At 40.7% G+C, this 24,711-nt stretch overlaps 1 long non-coding RNA gene and 2 gene segments (V, D, J or C); 1 reads left to right on the forward strand and 2 right to left on the reverse strand.

Moving 5' to 3' along the window:
* Nucleotides 1–1,464: 1,464 nt before the first annotated feature.
* LOC128509407 (immunoglobulin kappa variable 6D-21-like) lies at nt 1,465–24,247 on the reverse strand. The segment is given in 2 exon segments: nt 1,465–2,976; nt 24,140–24,247. Coding segments are annotated over 2 exon segments (420 nt in total).
* On the reverse strand, nt 8,501–9,647 carry LOC128509415 (immunoglobulin kappa variable 6D-21-like). The segment is given in 3 exon segments: nt 8,501–8,639; nt 9,111–9,468; nt 9,583–9,647. Coding segments are annotated over 3 exon segments (417 nt in total).
* LOC128509507 (uncharacterized) lies at nt 9,803–10,979 on the forward strand. The gene is made up of 2 exons (XR_008356057.1): nt 9,803–9,880; nt 10,504–10,979. It is a non-coding gene; the product is annotated as an uncharacterized LOC128509507 (long non-coding RNA).
* Nucleotides 24,248–24,711: the final 464 nt, after the last annotated feature.

Raw genomic sequence — 24,711 nt, forward strand, 5'->3', positions numbered from 1 at the left:
TAGCAAGAACGACGAGTCAGCGTACAGAGAGGAAGTGCAGAGGCTAACGGACTGGTGTAAAGACAACAACCTGTCTCTAAATGTTGACAAGACAAAGGAGATGGTTGTTGACTTTAGGAGGACACGAGGCGACCATTCTTCGCTGAGCATCAACGGCTCCTCTGTGGGAATCGTCGAAAACATCAAATTCCTGGGTGTCCACCTAGAGAAGGACCTCAGCTGGTCCCTCAACACCAGCTCCCTACACAAGAAAGCCCAACAGCGTCTCTTCTTTCTGAGAAGACTGAGAAAGGCCCAGCTTCCACCACCGATCCTGACCACCTTCTATAGAGGAACTATCGAGAGCATTCTGAGCGGCTGCATCACTGTCTGGTTTGGGAATTGTGCCATATCGGATCGCAAAACCCTACAGCGGATAGTGAGGACAGCGGAGAAGATCATCGGGGTCTCTCTCCCCTCTATTGAAGACATCTACACCACACGCTGCATCCGCAAAGCCACCAGCATTGTGGCTGATCGGACACACCCCTCTCACACACACTTCACACTCCTACCATCTGGAAAAAGGTACCGAAGCATTCGGGCACACACATCCAGACTGTGCAACAGCTTTTTTTCCACAAGCCATCCGTCTCCTCAACAAAAAGGGACTGAACTGATAAACACAAACACACACACACACACACACACATTATCACACAGCTTAACTCAATTACCTCAAAATATTGAGACTGGACTGACTAATCAACACAAGTGCAGACACACTGACCTACACCAACAAATTATCATACACACCAACCTGTAAATGCTTCACTGTTTATCTTTTGCACAATGATCATTACTGGACTAATTTTTGCACTAATTCCTCAATTCTTGCTGCTGTTTTTAAAGAATGTTTACGTTTACCCACTACCTCAACACCATATTTTATGTTCTGTAACTGTTACGTTTACGTTTACCCACTACCTCAACACCATATTTTATGTTTATGTTCTGTTATGTCGTGGTTGCGCACTGTCACTTTGTTGTTGCTCTTGTTTGCACATTTGCACGTGCACTTTATGTTGTCTGTTAAAATAGTTATACTTAGCTAGTTAGTTTTTGTTAATTTATGTTGTAATTTATGTTAGGTCTCTCTGTCCTGTCTCTGCTAGCCAGTTAACTAGGCCTCTTGGTTAGCTAGTTTAGTGTCTCTGTTAATTTATGTTGTAAATTTATGTTGCATGTAGCACCTTGGTCCTGGAGGAACGTTGTTTCGTTTCACTGTGTACTAACTGTATATGGTTGTAATGACAATAAAGCCTACTTGAACTTGAACTTGAAAGTGTGTATGTGTGTATGTGTGTACACGAAAGTATGCGTGTATGTGGGTGTGTGTGTGTGTGTGTATGCATGTGTGTGTATATGAACGTATGTGTATATGTATATATGTGTATATATTTGTATATAAAATTGCGTAAAATAGTAATTTCTTTAATTTGTTATAATAAAATGAGTTTAAAACCACTCTCACTTTATTGAGCTACACATGACATTCCTGAGTCCTGCTCATCAGGGACAATTTAATAATCATGATTTATACATATTTCATCATGCTTTTCAAACTCATTTCCCATTTTGTGACTCTGATACAGTATGAGGAGAAAAAGTCAGATAGTTTTCTAATACTACACATTTCTTATCCTGTGAAATGTTGTTACACAATAGTTCTCCATAACAGTCACAACATATATCAAATCTATTGCAACTGTGCAATAAAACCTTTTTAAATTGTGCAATATTATATTCGCTATTGCAATTTGAAATTTGATTGAAAGTGTAACTATTGTATTGCTTTTTCTTTTACTTTTGTATTTATACACTGTACTGTTCCTACTTTATTTTTCTTTGCTGTTGAAACATAGAAATTTCCCCACTGTTGTATATATTATCTTATCTTCTCCTTATCTTATCTTATCTTATCTTAGTGATGCATCTCTATTGATATACTGCAGCTCAGACTTGTGAGATTTCGTTTCAGATGAAGAGCTGCCCAACACACTGAGATTCATACAGAAACATTGAATGATAAAAGCCACAGAGAAAGAAGAGAAGGAGGGGAGGATTGAGGGAGTGAGGAAGAGTCAGATAACGCTGATACCTCACGCTGGTGAATGATGGATGACTATGTACAATATGTTTACATTATTGTGTTTTAAAGGTGAGATGATACATTTTGAGATATAGGAGTTGAAAGAGGGAGAGACGTCAGGAGGACTACAGGCTTGTCTGAAGTGGGTTACACTTTAAAAAAGAGGAAGTGAAGAGAAGGAACACCAGCTCCAATCTCAAATGTTAGGAGAAACAAAAGAGCCAATTTTGCACCAAACAGCTTCAGTCATGAGAAATAGTACCACAATAATTTATAAACTTATAAAACTGTAATTTTTCAGAGTGGATGTGAGTTGACTCTGTGTACTGTGGTGTTATGATTATTGAGAGATTTTTGATGTAAGTTGTGAGTTAGTGTGGTGTGGATCCTCTCTTCTTCAGAGTGTCATTGTGTCGTATCACATCCTCCAACTCAGCACCTGCAGTCGCTCCCAGCTGCAGCAGTGCAGTCTCTCTACAATCTGACTGAGGGAGGTTTTTGTATGAGTCTATAACACTGTGTGAACCAGTAGCCAGAGATGCTATGGTAACTCTGACAGTAGTAATCTCCTGCATCTTCAGTCTGGACTCCACTGATGGTCAGAGTGAAATCAGATCCAGATCCACTGCCACTGAAACGAGCTGGAAAACCTGACTGTCGCTGATTTACAAGTTTAATGAGGAGTTTAGGAGCTTCTCCAGGTTTCTGCTGATACCAGTGTAACGCCTCACCATCTGAGTACTTGTACACTGCCTGACTGGTTCTACAGTTGATGCTGACTGTTTCTCCTGGACGAGCAGATTTCACTGCAGGACTCTGAGTTACTGTGGCTTGACCTCTGCACTCTGTAAAAATATATATTATAATTCACCATGAAACTGAAACATTATAAAAATTACTAAAATGTGTATTTGTATGAAGAGATGATTGTAGAGATAAAATCTGAAGCAGTGTCTGACCTTGAGTCCAGAGGATCAGTGTCCAGATGAAGACGGGGATCAAAGTCATGGTAGCTGTGGGTGAAGTTGCTGTAGCAGCAGTTCTCAGTCATGAAGTGTTAAAGTCACAGCGCTATAAACACTCCCAGAGCACTGAAGCATGTGCTGCTAATGCAAAGTGGAACCTCTCTTTATGGAAACCTATGTGTGTGTGTGTGTGTGTGTGTGTGTGTGTGTGTGTGTGTGTGTGTGTTTGTGCGCGCATGTGTGTGTGTGCGCGCATGTGTGTGTGTGTGTGTGAGCGTAAACTTGCTCACTGGTTTATATCTGAAGTTTTGCGTAAATAGTTCTAACTCTCTCTGTGCTGATGTAAAATACAGACGAATGCTGCTGTGTGTCTACTCTAGATTCAATACTTAAAAAAAAAAATTTAATTTAGAAAATATAGGGACATTTACACGGTCGGAAGTTATCTCAGATGTGTCTGAAAATGTTACTTTGCCATGCTACCACATTAAACATACAGTGCTGTCAAAAATATTTTTGCAAACCTGATTTTTTTTATTTGTCAAATTTAAGTGATTCAGACCATCAAACATATTTTAATACAGTTAAATTTTGGATTGCGAGCATAATTCGTTTCAGAAGCGTGCCCGTATATCAAAGCAAATTTCCCATAAGAAATAATAAAAACTTGATGATTAAAAACAGATTCATCACCTTCACTACTACAGCCTTTAAAAAAAAATTTCTTAACGACAGCTGTTTTTGCAGGACAGTTACTAAAGAACAGTCACTACACTTGGACACAATTTTTAAAATGCTTTATGAGTTCGCACACACATGTGGTCACAATGTTATAGTAAACAGTACACGCGCGCACGGATGTTGGCTATATGCGGTTATGAGACTCAGCATGGGAGATGATTACTCACAATCCCACAGCACATGAGAGAGAAGAAACCACAAAGTGCATTCATACTACAGTACTTGTATATCAAGCCCTCGGCCATTCAACAGGTTAGAATTTAAAAAGGTTTTTGCAAGTCTTGTAAAACACTCGCAGACCACAAAGAAAACTTGAGTACATGCAAAATGCAATTTTTAAATAATCTTTTTTTTTTATTAACAGCTATTCATTTCATTTTTTCTATTCATAGCTATTAAGCTTTTTTTTTTTTTTTTTGAGCTATTCAAAGGTCCATAACACATGCGCTTGAGGTCACAAACTGGACATTCTCCTTCAGGAATTTTTCTGTCAATCGTGGCAATTCGTACAACTCTTGAATCTGCAAAGCAGCCCTAGACCATCATACTACCATCACTGTTGACTGCTGGTAGGACTTCCGTTTAAGGAAATGTTGTGTTAATTTTATTGCTCTGTATCCTTAGTCAGCGCTCCTCCATCTAAATTTGAGATTTCATCTAGGCATCAAGAGTCTCCTGCTCTTTCACATCACGTTTGCCTGTGTCTACTCCAAACTCTGTGTCTGCAATCAAGTATAAAAGCAATAAGCAGGAAATTAACTGAAGGTTACAATCATAATATCTTGCACAAATTATTCTTGCAATAGTAATAATCCTTCCAACATCCACATTTTGTCTCAGCAATCACAGGTACTCTGATATCGTGTGTGGAGCTCATGTGGAACATCTGCATCTCACATTTCATAACTGTCCCTGAGATGTATTGGAGTATAAACAGAAAGGTTATACATAAAATAATGAGTAAAGTGGAAACTACCTGTAAATCTAACAGCTAAATACTTTTCACAGCACTGAACATTTACATCTACTACTGCACAGAGCTTTATCAGTAATCTCCCACAGTTAAAAAGAGAGGAATTGAGGCTAATGGATATGGACAATGACAGATGGGTATTAATACGAGGTTTACTGTATATTGGATTTAAAGAATTAAATGTTAAGATGAGACAGCACAAGTGTGTGAGGGACAAAGCAGAGAGACCAGGGACTCTCAGTGGTTTTTATTTTACATAAACATTTATGGAGTTTAGACGCTCGATAGTTATTGGCTCTAAATAGATGTGCATGAGTCTGCTGATCTCTCGTGGCGACTCTACGGTAATAAATCCAGCTTTAATGCTGAAATGATAAAAATATTGCTGCATCTCAGAAAAGCTATGCTGATATTGTATGGCCTGGTGTTCCTGACTTTTAATACAACTCGTCTTTTTTTAACTAAATTCTTTAGAACAGATAAATAACTTGATTACATCTCTTTGTACCTCTGTATGCTTATCCATCTCATGACACAAACCTGTTTCAACAGTTTTTAGCAGGAAAATATCAAACCTTAAATCATTGAGTTAACATACTTTCAGGGTTTCATTCCATAGTCCTGTTTATTCTGAAACACATTTCTGTATCTTAGATGTTTTTGTCATGTCACTACTCACCTCTTCCAGTCCTTCAGCAAAAATTGATTGCTAGTACATAGTAACAACTTCTTTGTGAATAGAATAGTTTTATCTGTCTCTGATCATACAGTAGAATGTGACTAGATAGGCTCCAAATCCTCTGTGGTCCCGACCAGCTTAAAGCATTAAGTGAAGATGAATGAATGAGTGTGAATGATGCAATATGAGTTTTACTGACCTAAGAGGGGCCAGCATCACTATCATGGGAGTGTACTGCGTGCTTGATCATCACTGTGCAATGAATTAACACATAATCACAGTGACTTAAATTAATCACGTATTTATATTTTGGCAAACAGAAGCAACTGATTTTTTTACATACGAAAAAGAGGAAAAGAATATACTGTAATGTAGGAGTAAGTCTTAAAATGTCCCGTCCAGATTGGTGATTGATTTTTGTACGACTCACACTTTGTGAACAGGTTGGAGCTACTGATGTAATGAGTTAAAAAGTTATACAAATTTTTTTTTTAAAAGAGATAACTTTACCCTGGTGTGACGCTTATTTATGCACAGTGAAGAGAGTTGTTAAAAAAGTGAGTTCTAATGCTTAGATGGGTTGCCAAATCTGGTACAAAGTGTGTTTCATTTATAGAAGAGAAAGGAAACACAGTGAACTGTCAGAGAGCTGATAGGTATGGAAGCAAAATAGTCTCATTAATAATTCACACAAAAGACACGATGCACACATGCGTATCCCAATTCACATGCGTGAAACCCAATTCACGTGCACGGAAAAAAATATATCCCAGTACCTCTGATAATTTAAATTATTGTAAGGAAATCATATTGTAAAAAATAATAGTGACTAAAGAGACTATTTGTAAAGCTGTTTAATAATACCTATAAATGACAACTGCTCTCTGGCTCAGTGACGGCACCAAAGCAAAGTTGAAATCGTGCAGCTTTAATTCATTATGTTATATTATGTATACAATATTTGAGCTGTTAATGAAATAAAAGCAAATCTGCTGGCATTCAGATATATCAGAATACCCTGTGACCCATAGAAACATTTATTCTTATTCATCTTATTCCCCCACTCTCATTGATCACTCAGGTTTGTTGATGGTGAGGTGATTGTTTGCTTTACATCCCAGTTCCCCCAGATGTCTGTGTTTTCTTACCTGCTGGAATCTCTGCTTGCACTCTACACTAAATATACATTCACATTATACATTATGTGACTGAGACCATATCTAACTGTTATCTCTCCTCTACTGTTCTCTCTCCCCCTCTCTTTCTTCCCTCTCTCCTTCCCTCTCTCTGTCGAGCTACACATGTTGTTCCTGAGCTGCCAGTGATCCAGACTCCCTCTGCTCTCCGGACCTGTCTGACCCATCCTGGTGTTCTGCTTCTGGTTGGAGATCTCGTCGCATGGATGCCCCGTGTGTCTCTTTGGAATGCGTCTGGTGTCTGGGGATGGTTTCACGTTACCATAAAGACGGTTCTGGCCTCAACTGGTGTTAACAGGCTGCGGTTGCTCGATAGTTCAAATAACTACCTGGATTCCATATTTACATCAATTAATATAAATGAATATGAACATGTTATAGCTGAACTGCCTGCCACCTAACACACTGTATAAATGCAGATCAATTCCTGCTCTCCGTTTCACCCAAATCAGGATGGGTTCCCTGTTGAGACTGGTTCCTCTCAAGGTTTCTTCCTATTACCATCTCAGGGAGTTTTTCCTTGCCACTGTCACCCGCAGCTTGCTCATCAGGGACAATCTGCTCATCTTGATTCATGCACACTTACATTCTATACAGACTTTAATTCCAAATCACTCCCTCAACCACCGCCCGCAATCTTGGGGTAACCGTGGACAATCATCTGTCATTTTCCCCACACATCGCTAACCTTACTCGCTCTTGTCGATTTCTTCTTTACAATATCAGAAGAATTCGCCCATTTCTTTCTTCACAGGCTACTCAGGTGCTTGTTCAGTCCCTTGTTATTTCAAGACTGGACTACTGCAACTCACTCCTGGCAGGCCTGCCTCTGTCCACGATTCGTCCTCTGCAACTGATCCAGAATGCAGCAGCACGACTCGTTTTTAACCTTCCCAAGTTCTCCCACACCACCCCACTCCTCCGCTCCCTGCACTGGCTTCCTGTAGCTGCCCGCATCAAATTCAAAACACTGATGCTTGCCTACAAAGCCAAAAATGGCCCAGCACCCACTTACCTCTCTGCGCTAATTACACCACGCACTGCACCACGTTCCCTCCGATCCTCCAGCACTGCTCGCCTCATCCCACCATCTCTCAGGGATCGAGGGCGGCATTCATCCAGGCTCTTTTCTGTTCTGGCACCTAGATGGTGGAATGAACTTCCTCTAGATGTCCGTACATCAGAGACTTTGACTATCTTTAAACGACGACTCAAGACGCATCTGTTTCTCCAGTACTTGGACTAACCCCCCTCCCCCGAAAAAAAAAAAAAAAAAACCTCAGTTGTGTTGGACTAATGGTACTTAGTTATTAACCTAGTTAACCCAGTGTAAGTATGTATCCAATGTTGTAAACATTAAAGCACTTTTTGTAAGTCGCTCTGGAGAAGAGTGTCTGCCAAATGCCTAAATGTAAATGTAAATGTAATTCTTTTGATTTAGTAAAGCAGCTTTGCGACAATGACAATTGTTAAAAGCGCTATACAAATAAAATTTAATTGAATTGAATTATTCTCCAAATTAAAGACTGTGACTGTCTTAATTGCCAAACATGTAATAAGGGTGAAGTGTTTATGAAGATAATAAATGGTTAGCTGTGTTATTTTCGGCGAAGTTCATTAATGAAACATTATGAAATATAGTAATAACTTCCAAGTGCATTCTGTTCTTTGTTTAAAGCTTAATTTCCGTTATAATTAACTTAGATTGCGCAAAAGGTGTGCAAAGCTGAGCTACTCGAGTGCTGCGCTCCTGGAGGGCTGTGATTGGTTGAATGGTGAGGTTGCATCTGGCTAAAGTGTATAAGTGACCCACGTTGCTGCAAACAAAAAAAGAGAGGTGATTGTTGATTCTGTCATTTGGATTAACTGAAGATTTCGAAGTTAAACCTTGGAGGAAACTTCCAACTGTTACAGAAACTGACTGATTCAAGGCAGATTGAGTTCTCAGGAAGTTCTGCAAAACAAAGGAATTGCAATTATTATTAATAATACTTTACTCTGTCTGTAACTGTGAGCTTTAATAAAGCCAGAATTAATAAATTAATAAATTAATTTAGTTATATTACTTAATTGTCTGTTTAAAATAATAAAAAATCCATAAATATGTAAATGTGGCTTAGGAGCTCAAACCCAGTTTGTATCATAGGTAGGTGAAGTGTCTGAGTCAGTATTTAGTCCTGATTCCATTGAGACAGCTCTGTTCTAGACCCATTGCTTTTTCCCTCTACATGCTAAAATGATTTATTAACATGCTGTTAGCTTCCACTGCTAGGCTGATGACACACAGCTTTATGTTTCAGCAAAGCCATCTTCATCATATACACTTTTTGTAGTGTGTGTGTGTGTGTGTGTGTGTGTGTGTGTGTGTATTATACGGCGCTGCTAAGCACCTGCAGTAGGTCCCAGCTGCAGCAGTCACACTTACACAGGTTTTTGTACGACTCTATAACACTGTGTGAACAGCCTGTTGCTACTGATATAATGGAAACTCTGACAGTAGTAATCTGCTGCATCTTCAGTCTGGACTCCACTGATGGTCAGAGTGAAATCAGATCCAGATCCACTGCCACTGAAACGAGCTGGAAAACCTGACTGTAGCTGATTTACAAGTTTAATGAGGAGTTTAGGAGCTTCTCCAGGTTTCTGCTGATACCAGTGTAACGCCTCACCAGCTGAGCCCTTGTACACTGCCTGACTGGTTCTACAGTTGATGGTGACTGTTTCTCCTGGACGAGCAGATTTCACTGCAGGAGTCTGAGATACTGTGACTTGACCTCTGCACTCTGTAAAAATATATATTATAATTCACCATGAAACTGAAACATTATAAAAATTATTAAAATGTGTATTTGTATAAAGAGATGATTGTAGAGATAAAATCTAAAGCAGTGTCTGACCTTGAGTCCAGAGGATCAGTGTCCAGATGAAGACGGGAATCAAAGTCATGGTAGCTGTGGGTAAAGTTGCTGTAGCAGCAGCTCTCAGTCATGAAGTGTTAAAGTCACAGTGCTATAAACACTCCCAGAGCACTGAAGCATGTGCTGCCAATGCAAAGTGGTACCTCTGTGTGTGTGTGTGTGTGTGTGTGTGTGTGTGTGTGTGGTCACTGTAGTGTAACAGAAGTTTTTGTACGACGGTTTCATTAGATTGTATCACTGTGGTGGACTTTTGGTGGCGGAACCAAACTCATCATTGGTAAGTCACTTTTAGTAACACTTAGTTGCTTTTACTTCTTCTACAGTTTTAAAAATTAAGAAAATAACTTCTGTTCATTATGTACATTAAGTATGTGTATAGTTATTAGTAATATGTTGGGAGTTATTCTAAACCATGAAGTACTGAGATAATAAATGAGTAAATACAGCAGATGTAATAAATATGCTGTGTGTGTGGGTGTGTGTGTGTGTGTGTGTGTGTGTGTGTGTGTGTGTGTGTGTGTGGGTGGGTGTGTTGGTGAGTTTAAACCTGGACACTGGTTGATATCTGAAGTTTAGTGTAAATTGTTCTAAAGTCTCTGTGCTGATGTAAAATACAGACGAATGCTGCTGTGTGTTTGTGTTAAACAATGAACATTTGTGTAATCAGATCCATTTACTACTATCACACAGGGAGCACTTTATATTACACATCAGTAAGAAGTGTTTAACACAGAATAAAGCTGATCAAAGTCTGAGTCGCTCCACAATATAACCAGTAACTAGTAAATCTTCTCCTGCTGAGTAGTTCTACTGAACTGCAGTCATGTGAATAAGCAGTAATGAGTAAATGTTGTGTAAGTGTGTGTAAATGTGTGTTTATTGTGTGTTTGTCTTCTCCAGCCGGTCCCACGGTGAAGCCCTCCGTGTCTCTGCTCCCTCCCTCCTCTCTGCACCTGTGTGAGGGATCGGCCTCGCTGCTCTGCCTGCTGTCTGCCTACTCTCCACAGGGGGCGCTGGTGAGCTGGAGAGTGGACGGCTCAGAGGTGAAGGACGGGGTTCTGACCAGCGCAGAAGAACAGAAGAAGGACGGTTACACACGCAGCAGCACCCTGACCCTCAGCAAAGCAGTCTGGGAAAAGGGGGAGGAGTTTGTCTGTACAGTCTCCCATGCTGGTGTCAATCATCCGGTCACGTTCACAAAGAGCCAGTGTGAAGACTAACAGCTCCAAGATAGAATTTAACACTGAGCTGCTTACACATCCATCTACAATAGAGTTTCAGTTCTACACAATGCTGACATTTCTGTCTTTACTCTCTTCACTGTCCTGTTGCTCTTCCTGTAGTTTTGCTCTGCTGAAATAAAGCTTCATTTTGGACATTGTGTCTTGTTTTATTCCAGTTAATAGTCATTATCAGTGTGATGAGAGAGTGTGTTTAGCTGTAGATTCAGTGCTGTGTGTTGTGCTTCAGTGAGTTTGGCTGAAGAAACTTGAACACCTGGTGAAAGTGCTGCTCTATTCTGGGAGAAAGAGGATCACTCAGCCGTCTTCATGTGAATCTCACTTCCTCTACACTGCTCTCTGATTTACTGCTTAACACTGACTCTGTGTGTTTAGCTGGGTGTGGAGCAGGAAGCAGCTTTCATCTCTTTCTTTACTGCAGGGTTTATGCTTGAGTGAACTGACAGGTAAAGACTTATTTTATATTAATAAGATGGAGGAGTTCAGATCCTCATCCATTCCTACTTGTGTCAAAACTGTACACTGAATTTAAACTGAAAATCAGCTTCTGACTTTCTTTTACCTCAGAATCCAGTAGACCTTCTGAGAACAGTGTTTATGTCCATTCTGGACCCAGTATAAATGAATCAGTGCAGAACAGGACACACTTATGAATACCTTCAGATTAAATTTGGAAAATATAGTGACATTTCCACATGGATGTGGTGAGGGAGGACATGCAGGAGGTTGGAGTAAAAAGTAAGATGTGGTAGACAGAGACAGATGGAGACAAATGGTCCGCTGTGGCGACCCCTAGTGGGAGCAGCTGAAAGAAAAATAAGAGACATTTTTTACTGTCTGAAGTAATCTTAGATCATCTCATTTAATGTGTTTTATTAATAATGTATGTACATTGCTGTGCTACCACATTAAACATACATTCACATCTATTACTGCACAGAGATTTCTTAGTAATCTGCCAGAGTTATCAGCTATGACTGGATCACTGTCTGACCCCAGAGAACTCGATCAGGTGACTGAATGCTTAGAGTAAACATTATATCATACTTTAAATAATGTAGCTCCATTTAAAATAAAAATAATTATAGAGAATAAACTTGCTCCCGCATGAAAACTGTTTAGAAGAAACTGCAATAGAGTGGGATTAGGGAGAGTCGTTAAGATGTAACGACCAGAGACAGTAAGGGGGGTTTAAGGGAGGCTTTCCTGGTGGACCAGCATGAAAAATATGAGACAGGTTGAGCCTAAGATCTCTACCTCTGTGAAAAAATATATTTATCACTTGTACATAGACGGCTCCTTTTTGCCCCTCTCTTGAATCTCTCTTCTCTGTCCACAAGTCAAACATTCTAATCCTTAATCCTGTGTCCTTTGTCCTTTATGTGATGATATACTGTTGTTTTGGGCCCTGATGTATTACTCTTTCTGTGTTGATACATGTGGAGCTCTGAACACTCGTCACTGCAGTGGATCAGGAATATTATATTTATTTGTTTAGTTGCTTTTTTATTTCTTTTTATGGATCTTCTTATTTTTGTAGTCCTGATACCTAATAGGGGTCGAGACACTGACAAACAAATATCACGTAGACGGATCCTTAGTCAAGTTCAAAACACAGGTAGTCACATGGCAAAATAGGAATGGCACAGTTTTAAACTGCACAAGTAAAACTATCAAACATACAGAAAGAAAAAGTAAAAGGTCTCAAAAAGTAGGACCTAAACCCTGTTAAAAAAAGAAACCATGAAGAATTTTTGCAAAATAGTGAAAAAATCAGCTAATACATGCGACTGTGATCACAACTACCTGTTCTCTCTCTCTCTCTCTCTCCCTGCGCTGGGTGTGAGTCAGCGCGTGGAAGGCTGTTTGGCATCTTGCCAAGTTCTCGGAAGACTGCTTATTTATTCGCCTCTATTTTTCTTTAATGAGTGAATGTTATTCACTTAAAAAAAGTATAAACTTTATAGTGAGAGAGAGTGAGCGGGGCACCATTGCCTCTGAGGCCGGTGGGGAAAGTTTGTCTCTCCGGAATGGTGTCAGGTGTGTCACAGACAATGGGGTACTGGTGGAGGAGGTACTGTTAGCGGTGGGAGAGCAGGTCGGGTGCGACAACATCTACTTAGCCTCCCGGATGAACAAAGCGGTGGTGGTGTTTGTGAAAAAGGCGAACCTCGTGAGTGCGCTCATAAAGAGCGGAATAACCGTGAGAGGATCTGCGGTCCAGGTCACCCCTCTGTCGGCCCCCGCGATGAGAGTGGTGATATTTAACGTGCCTCCGTTTATACAGGACGAGGCGATCATGAGGAAGCTGGCCCGATTCGGGAGGTTCGTCAGCCCCATTAGGGCCATCCCACTCGGGTGTTAGAGCTCCAGTGTGAAGCACGTCCTGTCCTTCCGGAGGCAGGTCCTGATGGTTGTAAATAACCAGGAAGGAACACTTAATGTAAACTTTAAGTCTAAAGCAGGGGACAGCAGCTACACTGTTTTCGCCCCCACGGAGCCGCTGAGGTGCTTTGAGTGCGGGGACGTCGGACACAAGAGGCTGAGCTGTTCACACTGAGCCGCGCAGCCGGGGAGCTCGGGGGGGGGTCGACTCGGCCAGGAAACAGCAGCAGCGCGCGGGGACAGTCAGCCGGAAAACACAGAGGAGTCCGAGTCCGCCGCGGGCCTCAGTGACACACCCGAGTCAGCACTCACGGAGGTCAGTCACACACACACCGCCACCACAGAGACACAAACCGAACCGGCGATGACCCAAACACCGTCACTACTGTACACAGCGAGAGGAAACATCCCGACGCGTGTACAGTACTCAATACTGACCACGCCCCCAACGCCAGCACCGAAGAGGCACAGGAACCTCAAACCTGCACACCGACACGACACCCAAAGACAAAACTACAGTAAAACTCAGGAGAAAAAGAGACGAGACGACCACTGCAGAACAAATCAACAAACGGAAAACCCGCAGCCAAACACTGAACACAACAACACAGGACACAGAAGAATCAGGATGCAGCACCACACATACACACACAGAACCGCAAGGAGACACAGAGGAACAAATAAACCAATTCTTACAGTTAACGGAAAAAGAAAAAAGACAAGTGATTAGTAAACTTTTCCCGGAAGACAATAAACTGTTAAAAAACCTTACATCGGCAAACAAAAAAACTACACAGAAATAAACCAGACTATAAAACATAACAGAGTGACACAAGACTTGGAGTTGTTGGTGGGGTGGAGGGTCACGGGGTTTTCATTACTACAAAAAAAAAAAAAAAATGTACATATGTTAATACATTGTGTCTATGTGTGCATGTGAGTGTGTGTGTGTGTGTGTGTGTGTGTGTGTATGTATGTGTGTACACGAAAGTATGCGTGTATGTATGTGTGTGTATGCATGTGTGTGTATATGTACGTATGTGTATATGTATATATATGTATATATTTGTACATAAAATTGCATGAAATAGTCATTTCTTTAATTTGTTATAATAAAGTGAGTTTAAAACCTCAAAAAAACCTCTCTCTCTCTCTCTCTCTCTGTGCTGGGTGTGAGGAGAGCGCTTGGATGGCTGTTCAGCGTTTTGCCAAGTTGTGGAAGGACTGACATTTCCCCCCCAATTTATTTATTTATTTATTTTCATTAGTAAATGTTACTAGTAAAAAAAAAGGTTAAAGGTTTATAGGTCTCTCCGACATGGCATTACTGTTGGTGTGTGGTGGAGGACAGAGTAGAGGTGGAGGAGGTACTGCTAGTGGTGGAGAGCAGGTCAGGTGTGAGAACATCTACTCTGCCTCCCGGATAAACAAAGCAGTGGTGGTGTTTTAAACCAAGATAAACCTTGCGAGTACACTAACAAAAAGGGGGAGTATGTGTAAGAGGCTCAGCGGTTCAAGTTACCCCTCTGTCTATCGCCCCTATTTATTAGGACGAGGAAATTATGAAGGAGCTGGCCTGCTTCAATAAATTCGTTTGCCCCACGTTCTGCCTTTCTGCTAGCAGATTTTAATGGTTTTTAACGACATAAAAGGAACACTTAATGGAAAATTCTACTGTAAAGAGGGGGAGACCTGCTTCATAGTTTTTGCCACCTTGGAGCAACTGAAGTGCTTTGACTGCAGGCGATATCAGACATGAAAGGCAGCGCTGTCTGCACTGGGTTGTGCTGCCAGGCAGCTCAGGGGGCAATTCGGCATGAATCCACTGTAGTCACGACAAGTCGCTTGCTGTGTTCTGTAGCTTTGATAGATTACAGTTACAAAAACTAATTTTACTGTATTCTTTTAGCTTACTGTCTCACGGTCAAAAGCGTGTGTTCTCCACATCTTAGCACTCCATCCTGCAGTACTAGCTTCCACATCTGCCATCTCCAGACAAGCTTCACGAACTGAAGAACGCCAGAGATGGCAGATGTGGAAGCCAGTACTGCAGGATGGAGTGCTAAGATGTGGAGAACACAAGCTTTTGACCGTGAAACAGTAAGCTACAGAACATAGTGGATTTATGCAAGAAACTGTAACAACCGTTGTACTTTGATGTTGAAAATAAACAAGAGACAAAGAATTTAACGAAACGTCCGGAGTCGTGTGTGACACTGTGTAACAAAAGACACATGTCAGAACTTGTGAATAACATGCACGTACATGATAAAGCAGGAGCAGCAAGGGGACAGCCAATGGGAAAAAACTGACTGAAGAGGTACAGAAGCCACAAATCTGCACACCACCAATGACACCAAAAGACACACCGATACCTAATAACACACCGACGCCTAAAGACACACCAATGCCTGAAGAGAGCACTACAGCCAAACTGAAAAGAAAAAAAGGAGACATCCACAACAGAACCCACCACAAAACTGAAAACCTGCAGTCAGACCCTGAGAGCCACAACACAGGAGAATTAAGAACCAGGGTGCAACTTAGCACACACACACACACACACTGTATGGATGGATGTGGTGGATGTAAACACTCCTGCATCCACCTTTTCTTTGGTTCTTTGTGTGTGTGCGTATATATACTCCTGTCTCCCACAGTAAACTTTGAACGTCTCACTGAACACTGACTTGTGTGCTTCATTGAGGGGTTCCCTGAGCTCAGGCGGGACAGCAGAATACAGGCGGAGCACTGAGTAGACCAAAGGGGGTCTACCAAAATTCAAGAAATCCTTACAATTTGGGGGCTCGTCCGGGATACCTCTAATCAGGTGAGTGCTGCTTTTTAATTTTTTCTCTATAAGGATAGAGCAAGCATGCTCACTTGTTTTTGGTATCTGGACCATATACAGTATGGGGGAGGATTGTCTTGGGGCTTTTACGCCTGTTTAGCGCTTGCTTGCTTCTGAAAGGTTCCTTGAACTGAAGCATAAGTGTGGAAGCTGTATTCTGTTGCCTGCTACTTGTCTTTGTGTGTTGCTTGTTGAAGATATTGGTTATTTCTGTCGCGGGTTAATTCACAATTTTAAAATGGGTAATAAGACCACAACTATTTATCTGAAATCCTTTTGTGAGCTGCCCATCTGTGCCTGTCTCCCCCGTACCCACAAAACCGTGCTCACCTTCGCCGGAAGGGTGTGCCTTAGGAAAGGGAAAGACTCCCAAGAAGGTGTCAGGACGAACTTCTGACAGCCCTCTTTCGGATGATCCTGAGGATACTGATGGTGAGGATGATGATAACTCGGATGATGAAGGTCCGGATGAGAGGTCTCGCCCCAAACCTCGACAAGAAAACACTGCGTTTGTTTTCTCTATGGGACCAAAGCGTCCAAAAATCCTTCCACCATCCGTAAGCACGCTGAAGGACATTATTAAGATGCTCCCTTCTCCCAACAAACCTTCTAGGCACTGTCAGCCCGTGGGTGCGGATTATCGCTTTATTTTGCAATCGGTTGTGGGAGATGGGTACGATGAGGCTGATTTGATAAAAACGGTAAAATGCTTAGACTCTAAAACAGACAAATTGGCTGTAGTGGAAAAAGAAGGAATATGACTTTCTTTGAGGCAATTCTAATGAGGCTATGAAACTCTTAAAAGATGAGCTAACTACTTATCTTCTTGCATGTCAGCAAGGTAGTCAAGATCTGTCACAGGTAACTAATTGTAGACAAGAAAAGAAAAGGTTTCTTGAGAGGTTTTGAGAGACCTGGACCCTTTTGGGTGGTATGCCCCTGCCTGAAGCAAACCCTAACTCACTTTTCCTTACCACCTTCTTGAATAATTGTCAACCAAAAATCATGAAAATCTTAAAGTTTCAATTGTCAGATCGTTCTACAATGTCTATTAAAAAATTAGGTGAGCATGTAAGAACAAAGAAAGTAGATGGTAGAAAATAAACAAGTGGCATGTTTGTCTGTGGAGAGTGAAGGATACAGAGGTAGAGAAGGTCTGCAGGGTCAGAATACACCCCGAAGGTCTGTTAATTTTTATTACTGTCATAAATAAGGTCATTGGGCTTGTGAATGTCGCACGAAGGCCCGAGATGAGGAACGTAGTGGACAAAATATGTATAATCGATTGAATGATGGTCAGTGGCATGATGCTAATGAGGTGTTTTCTCCTAATCCTTCCCAGCAGCCGCCGTAGAGAGTGCAACAACAACAACAACAACAACAATATAGACCCATTTCCCTTCTCAGGGATGCAGGTAGGAGCAGAGGTGTGGACTCGAGTCATGTGACTTGGACTCAAGTCAGACTCGAGTCATGAATTTGATGACTTTAGACTCGACTTGACAAAATATAAAAAGACTTGCAACTCGACTTGGACTTTAACATAAATAACTCGGACTTTCACTTGGCACGACATCCAATCAAAGTACCGTAGATTCTTTTGATTCGACAGCGTCCAACGTGACAACAACCTGCACGCGCCAGTTCGCAAAATGATACCAAAGGTAGTTTCGTTTGGCTATAAAAAATTGGCTATATGCGCGGACCACTGAGCTCCTACGGAACGCAGTAAAGGCCAAAAAGGATTTTTAATCCCCTGACGAACTCTAGCCATCAGGATGTGTTTCCCTTGTTATCTTGGACATATTTAGAATGATGAACCTCGGCTGAGTCACTTGTGGGCTGTAAACATGTCAGTACATGCGTTGTATTGTTTATATTTAATCACTGGTATACACTACCCATGATTTGTTTATGCTATTTTATCAAGGGATTCTTTTTAAATACAGTATATATTTAATATAAAGAAATGGACCACTACGAGTGCTGATTTCTTTCATATGCAGTTTGGGTTTATTCAAATAATGTGACCTAGTGAATTGACATCACGCAGATAAAATGCTAATTATCTCGCATAATAATAATAATAATAATAATTATTATTATTATTATTATTATTATTATTATTATTATATAATATTTAATTATAATAATACTTATTATTATTAATATTATAATACATAATATTTAATTACAATATAATAATAATAATATTTATTATTATTAATATATATATATAATAATTATTATTATTACTATTATTATTAATGTCTTGAGACTGTATCTGACGGGTCTCTATTTTGGCATTATGGTTTTGCTGAAAAGGCATATTTGATATGAAATATCAGACAAAATACTGACATGTTTACAGCCTACAAGTGACTCAGCCGAGGTTCATAATTCTAAATATGTCCAAGATAACAAGGGAAACACATCCTGTTGGCTAGAGTTCGTCAGGGATTAAAAAACATTAACTGTCCTTTTTATTCTTTACCGCGCTCCGTAGAATCTCAGTGGTCTGCGCATAACCCTTCGCAGACGAGCCTTCTCCTAAATGCGCGTTCCGTTTTACATTGCTACTAGCATTTACTAACATTTGTATTTTTATGTATCTGAGCAATGTTCTTTTATAAAAAAGGTTTGTTTAATAAATACAGATGTTACAACCATACATAATCTGTATACATTTTATTTTTCTGCTAAAAAGACTTGAAAAGACGAAAGTCAAACCGTAGGACTTTGGACTTGACTTGAGACTTGTTGGCCTTTGACTTGGGACTTGACTCGGGACTTGACTCGGGACTTGCCTGTCTTGACTCGGGACTTGACTCGGGACTTGAAGGCAATGAATTGAGACTTACTTGTGACTTGCCAAACAATGACTTTGTCCCACCTCTGGGTAGGAGCATATGATGCATAGGCATGCCCTCAGAGTTCCAGCCCCGCGATGTTACTTCGTACTTTCGAGTCACCTCAGGAATAGATGAAATTTTAAGCTCACTGCTCAAGCAGGGTGTTGTTAAACCATGTGTAAGTTCTTATAACACACCTGTTAATCCAGTACTGAAACCTGATGGTACGTGGAGATTTACAATTTATCCCTGTTGCACCTGTTGTGCCTGATGTGCTGTCCATTGTTTTCTCTAGACCTGTCATCATTTGCATTTTTCTGTTATTGACCTTTGTTCTGCCTTCTTCAGTGTTCCTGTGGTAGGGCAGACACAGCCATTGTTCGCCTTCACCCACAGGGGGCGTCAATTCACCTGGTCTCGTCTTCTGCAGGGTTTATTGACTCGCCTGCTGTTTTTTCGGCTGTAGTAAGAGATGCACTTGGTGATCTAACTCTCCCCACTGATTCTGTTGTCCTATTGCACGCAGATGTTTTACTGGTGTCCGCCGCTGCGAAGAAGCCACCACTTGTCTCCTAAAACACCTGGCAAAGAAGGGTTTCAAGGTATCTAAGACTAAATTACAGTTTTGCAGAGACATTGTAAAATACCTGGGCTTTGAACTCTCCCAAGGTCAAAGAAGGCTCTTAAAGTAACGAATCCATCTTATCATCGACACTTAACGTCCGAGCACTAAACATGCTTTCATAGCTTTCCTGGGACTGGTCAACTACTGCCGTCAGTGGATTCCTGACTGCTCATTCTACGATAAATGAATCAGGACAGCCATCTCACACAACGATCCGCTTTAACAGCCTCTGACATGGACTGCTGATCTGGAAAAGGCCCTATGTTTTGCTCCAGCGCTGGGCCTGCCTAACTATCAAAAAACGTTCCATCTAAAGGTCTGTGAGCACGGGGCACCGCTATTGCTGTATTGGCACAGGAACATGGGGGGGAGTGAGACCATGTGCTTTCTTATCTAAAACTTTAGATGCTGTGGCACAAGCTTTGCCTGCCTGTCTCAGGGCTGTGGCCACCTGTGCGATGGATGGTACAAGATTCTGAGAAGATTGATCTCTCTTGTCCTTTAATTTTGTATTCTCTATATCAGGCTAAACAAGTGCTACAGAACCTTCAAACACAACATATGAAGGCTTGGATCTGGGTATGAGATTATCCTTTGTCCTACAAGTAACTTAGAGATAAAATCCACCTCTTCTTTTGACACCCTCAGATATGCTCTGGCACGCTTGATCAATGCACAAGATGACAGGCTAGTGGAAACAGATCATGACTGCTGCTTAGAGATTGTTCACTCCACTAGTATACATCCTGATATGTCTTCCACATCAACAACTGGTGAATCTGTGGACGTGCAAGGTAATACGCTAGCTTATAGTATTGCTAAAGAAGCAGCCTGAAAACAGATTTTCTTTCCTGACTTTGATACTGATCTGATCAATACATGTATTCTTGCTAGCTCTTTGATTCCAGATGTAGATTTATTGTCTTTACAAGCTTCAGCCACGCTGACTGATTCCTCTTTTTGGCAAGCTCAAGGTGCCTACGTTGCTTCTGATGGTTTATGGTATTGTGCTGATGGTTGTTTGTGCCTGCCATCTCATTGTCTTCCGTTCCTCGTGCACATCGCGCATGAAGAGGGGATAAAGAAGATATGAAGGAACTCTTTTACATAGCTAACATGCTCGGAACAATTAATTCCTTAATATCTAGATGCTTGGTGTGTGCACAGAATACGTTCAAATATCTTCTGGTTTTGGTAGACAAGTTTTCTAGGTGGGTGGAAGCTTTTCCATGTGCTCGAGAGAATGCAAAGGTGGAGTCCTAGTGAAAGAAATAATATCTCATTATGGCGTGCCCTATGCTATTGACTCAGATAAAGGAACACCTTTTACATCACAGGTAACACAGAATTTGTGTAAATATCTTTCACTGTCCTTGCATTTTCACATTCCTTATCATCCACAGTGATCAGGTATAGTAGAAAGAACAAATAGGACACTGAAAGAAAAATTGACTAAAGCAATGCAAACTATGGGGAGTAAAAACTGGGTTGATCTGTTACCTGCAGTTCTAGCTAAAATGAGAATGACACCATCAAAAGACATGCACATGTCCCCATATGAAATTATATTTGGCAGACCATCTCCCGTGCCATGGAGGAAAGGTAAACCCACGATAGGAACAACTGATCTTGATGTACATATTGCTGAATATTCTGCTGCTCTAATAGATACTCTAACTAAACATTATGAACAAATTGCTGATGTGACTTTAATACCCTCAACAAAACCCACACATCCTTTTAATGTGGGAGATACTGTTCTGGTAAAATCTTTGACCCCCAGAAAACTGGGAGATTGTAAATATGACGGACCAGCAGAAATAATCGCTATTACTCATACTGCTGTCTTAACTGATTTATTTTCCACAGTGGATCCATGCTACTAGGCTGAAGAGATGTCCTGTCGGTGTGAGACCAAAAGATAAATAAATGCGTGTGTATTATTATCTTTCTGTCTCTGTGATTTTTGTTTCCTAGACTAAAGACGTGCTGCAGTGATGTCCAACCCATGACGTGACGTTGATGGAGTGACGTGACACAGAGGGATCGCCTTGGATTGCCACGGGATGACTTTACTTCTTCTATTAGTGTACCATTACTGGTGGTGTCTTAGCGCCTCAAGAGGGGGGACAAGTGCAAATTGGGCGTGCCCGCACTCTGAGCACTGTAGCGTCAAGAAAGGCAATAGTTCACCACTAGTAGTTATTTATGAGTTTGACATTGTGAACAAGGTTTTTCACACACACGAGTTTGCACTCAACCTGTCATGTTTCTGTGTATTCTTCATTGTGGGCAAAATTCTTTGTATGAGTATGTTTCATGGTATGTTCCTGCGCCGCGTTCGATGGCCTATTGTCCGCCGGCGACTTCTTAAAAGCTCTGAGTTTTATTCAACAATGTTTCTTATGAATAAAAGGGGGGAATTGTAGGAAATATTTAATTCTTATTGTGTTTCATGATATTCTGTGTGTGTGAGAACAGAGTGTCTTTCTTTACCACGACACAAGCTGCACTTTCAATAAACAGATTCTATAGTAGTTTATGTTAAAGGTCGTAAAACTGTTGAACGCCCGTAAATGCAAAACTACTCCTAAATTTATGTTCTTCTTTACCTTATCTTTTAAAAGCATTCCAGACTGGATGTAAACACTCCTGCATCCATCTTTTGTTTGGTTCTTTGTGTGTGTGTGCGTATATATACTCCTGTCTCCCACAATAAACTTTGAACGTCTCACTGAACACTGACTTGTGTGCTTCATTGAGGGGTTCCCTGAGCTCAGGCGGGACAAGCAGAATACAGGCGGAGCACTAAGTAGACCAAAGAGGGTCACACACACACACACACACACACACACACACACACACACACACACATCAACCGATTCTTACAGCTTTCCCCCCAAAAAAACACTGTGAATATGTAATTAATACCAGGCTTATGAAAAGAAATGAAAACATGTAAATTATGATGTCTACCTCTCTCTCTCTCTCTCTCTCACACACTTTATTGAGCTACACATGACATTTCTGAGTCCTGCTCATCAGGGACAATTTAATAATTATGATTTATACATATTTCATCATGCTTTTCAAACTCATTTCCCATTTTGTGACTCTGATACAGTATGAGGAGGAGAAAAAGTCAGATAGTTTTCTAATACTACACAGTTTGCTTATCCTGTGAAATGTTGTTACACAATAGTTCTCCATAACAGTCACAAAATACATCAAGTCTATTGCAACTGTGCAATAACACCTTTTTAAATTGTGCAATATTATATTCGCTATTGCAATTTGAAATTTAATTGAAAGTGTAACTATTGTATTGCTTTTTCTTTTACTTTTGTATTTATACACTGTACTGTCCCTACTTTACTTTTCTTTGCTGTTGTAACATAGAAATTTCCCCACTGTGGTATATATTATCTTATCTTCTCCTTATCTTATCTTATCTTATCTTATCTTATCTTATCTTAGTGATGCATCTCTATTGATATACTGCAGCTCAGACTTGTGAGATTTAGTTTCAGATGAAGAGCTGCCAAACACACTGAGATTCATACAGAAACATTGGATGCTGAAAGCCACAGAGAAAGAAGAGAAGGAGGGGAGGATTGAGGGAGTGAGGAAGAGTCAGATAACGCTGATACCTCACACTGGTGAATGATGGATGACTATGTACAATATGTTTACATTATTGTGTTTTAAAGGTGAGATAATAAATATTGAGATATAGGAGTTGAAAGAGGAAGAGACGTCAGGAGGACTACAGGCTTGTCTGAAGTGGGTTACACTTTAAAAAAGAGGAAGTAGAGAGAAGGAACACCAGCTCTAATCTCAAATGTTAGGAGAAACAAAAGAGCCAATTTTGCACCAAACAGCTTCAGTCATGAGAAATAAGACCACAATAATTTATAAACTTATAAAACTGTAATTTTTCAGAGTGGATGTGAGTTGTGTACTGTGGTGTTATGATTATTGAGAGATTTTTGATGTGAGCTATGAGTTAGTGTGGTGTGGTTCCTCTCTTTTACAGAGTGTTATTGTGTCGTATCACATCCTCCAACTCAGCACCTGCAGTCGCTCCCAGCTGCAGCAGTGCAGTCTCTCTACAATCTGACTGAGGGAGGTTTTTGTACGACTCTATAACACTGTGTGAACCAGTGGCCAGAGATGCTATGGTAACTCTGACAGTAGTAATCTGCTGCATCTTCAGTCTGGATTCCACTGATGGTCAGAGTGAAATCAGATCCAGATCCACTGCCACTGAAACGAGCTGGAAAACCTGACTGTAGCTGATTTACAAGTTTAATCAGGAGTTTAGGAGCTTCTCCAGGTTTCTGCTGATACCAGTGTAAAAGATCCCCATATGAGCTGTGATGATACACTGCCTGACTGGTTCTACAGTTGATGGTGACTGTTTCTCCAGGACGAGCAGATTTCACTGCAGGAGTCTGAGTTACTGTGACTTGACCTCTGCATTCTGTAAAAATATATATTATAATTCACAATGAAACTGAAACATTATAATACATAAAAATGTGAGATGATTGTAGAGATAAAATCTGAAGCAGTGTCTGACCTTGAGTCCAGAGGATCAGTGTCCAGATGAAGACGGGGATCAAAGTCATGGTAGCTGTGGGTGAAGTTGCTGTAGCAGCAGCTCTCAGTCATGAAGTGTGAAAGTCACAGCGCTATAAACACTCCCAGAGCACTGAAGCATGAGCTGCTAATGCAAAGTTGAACCTCTCTTTATGGAAACCTGTGTGTGTTTGTGTGTGTGTGTGTGTGTGTGTGTGTGTGTGGTCACTGTAGTGTAATAGAGGTTTTTGTAGATGATTTCATTAGAATGTATCACTGTGGTGGACTTACGGTGAAGGAAGCAAACGCATCATTGGTGCGTCACTTTTATTTCTTCTAGAAGTCTAATAATGAAGAAAAATAACTTCTGTGCATCATTACAAATGCATATTTTTATCAGTAAAATGTTGGAGATAATTCTAAACTGTGAAGGATATGCAAATAATAAATTTGTGAATACTGAAGATCAAGATACCCAATGTGTGTGTGTGTGTGTGTGTGTGTGTGTGTGTGTGTGTGTGTGTGTGTGTGTGTGTGTGTGTGTGTGTGTTGGTGAGTGTAAACTTGCTCACT

The sequence above is a fragment of the Clarias gariepinus genome, chromosome 2, assembly GCF_024256425.1.
Source record: "Clarias gariepinus isolate MV-2021 ecotype Netherlands chromosome 2, CGAR_prim_01v2, whole genome shotgun sequence".
NCBI classification, from domain to species: domain Eukaryota; kingdom Metazoa; phylum Chordata; class Actinopteri; order Siluriformes; family Clariidae; genus Clarias; species Clarias gariepinus.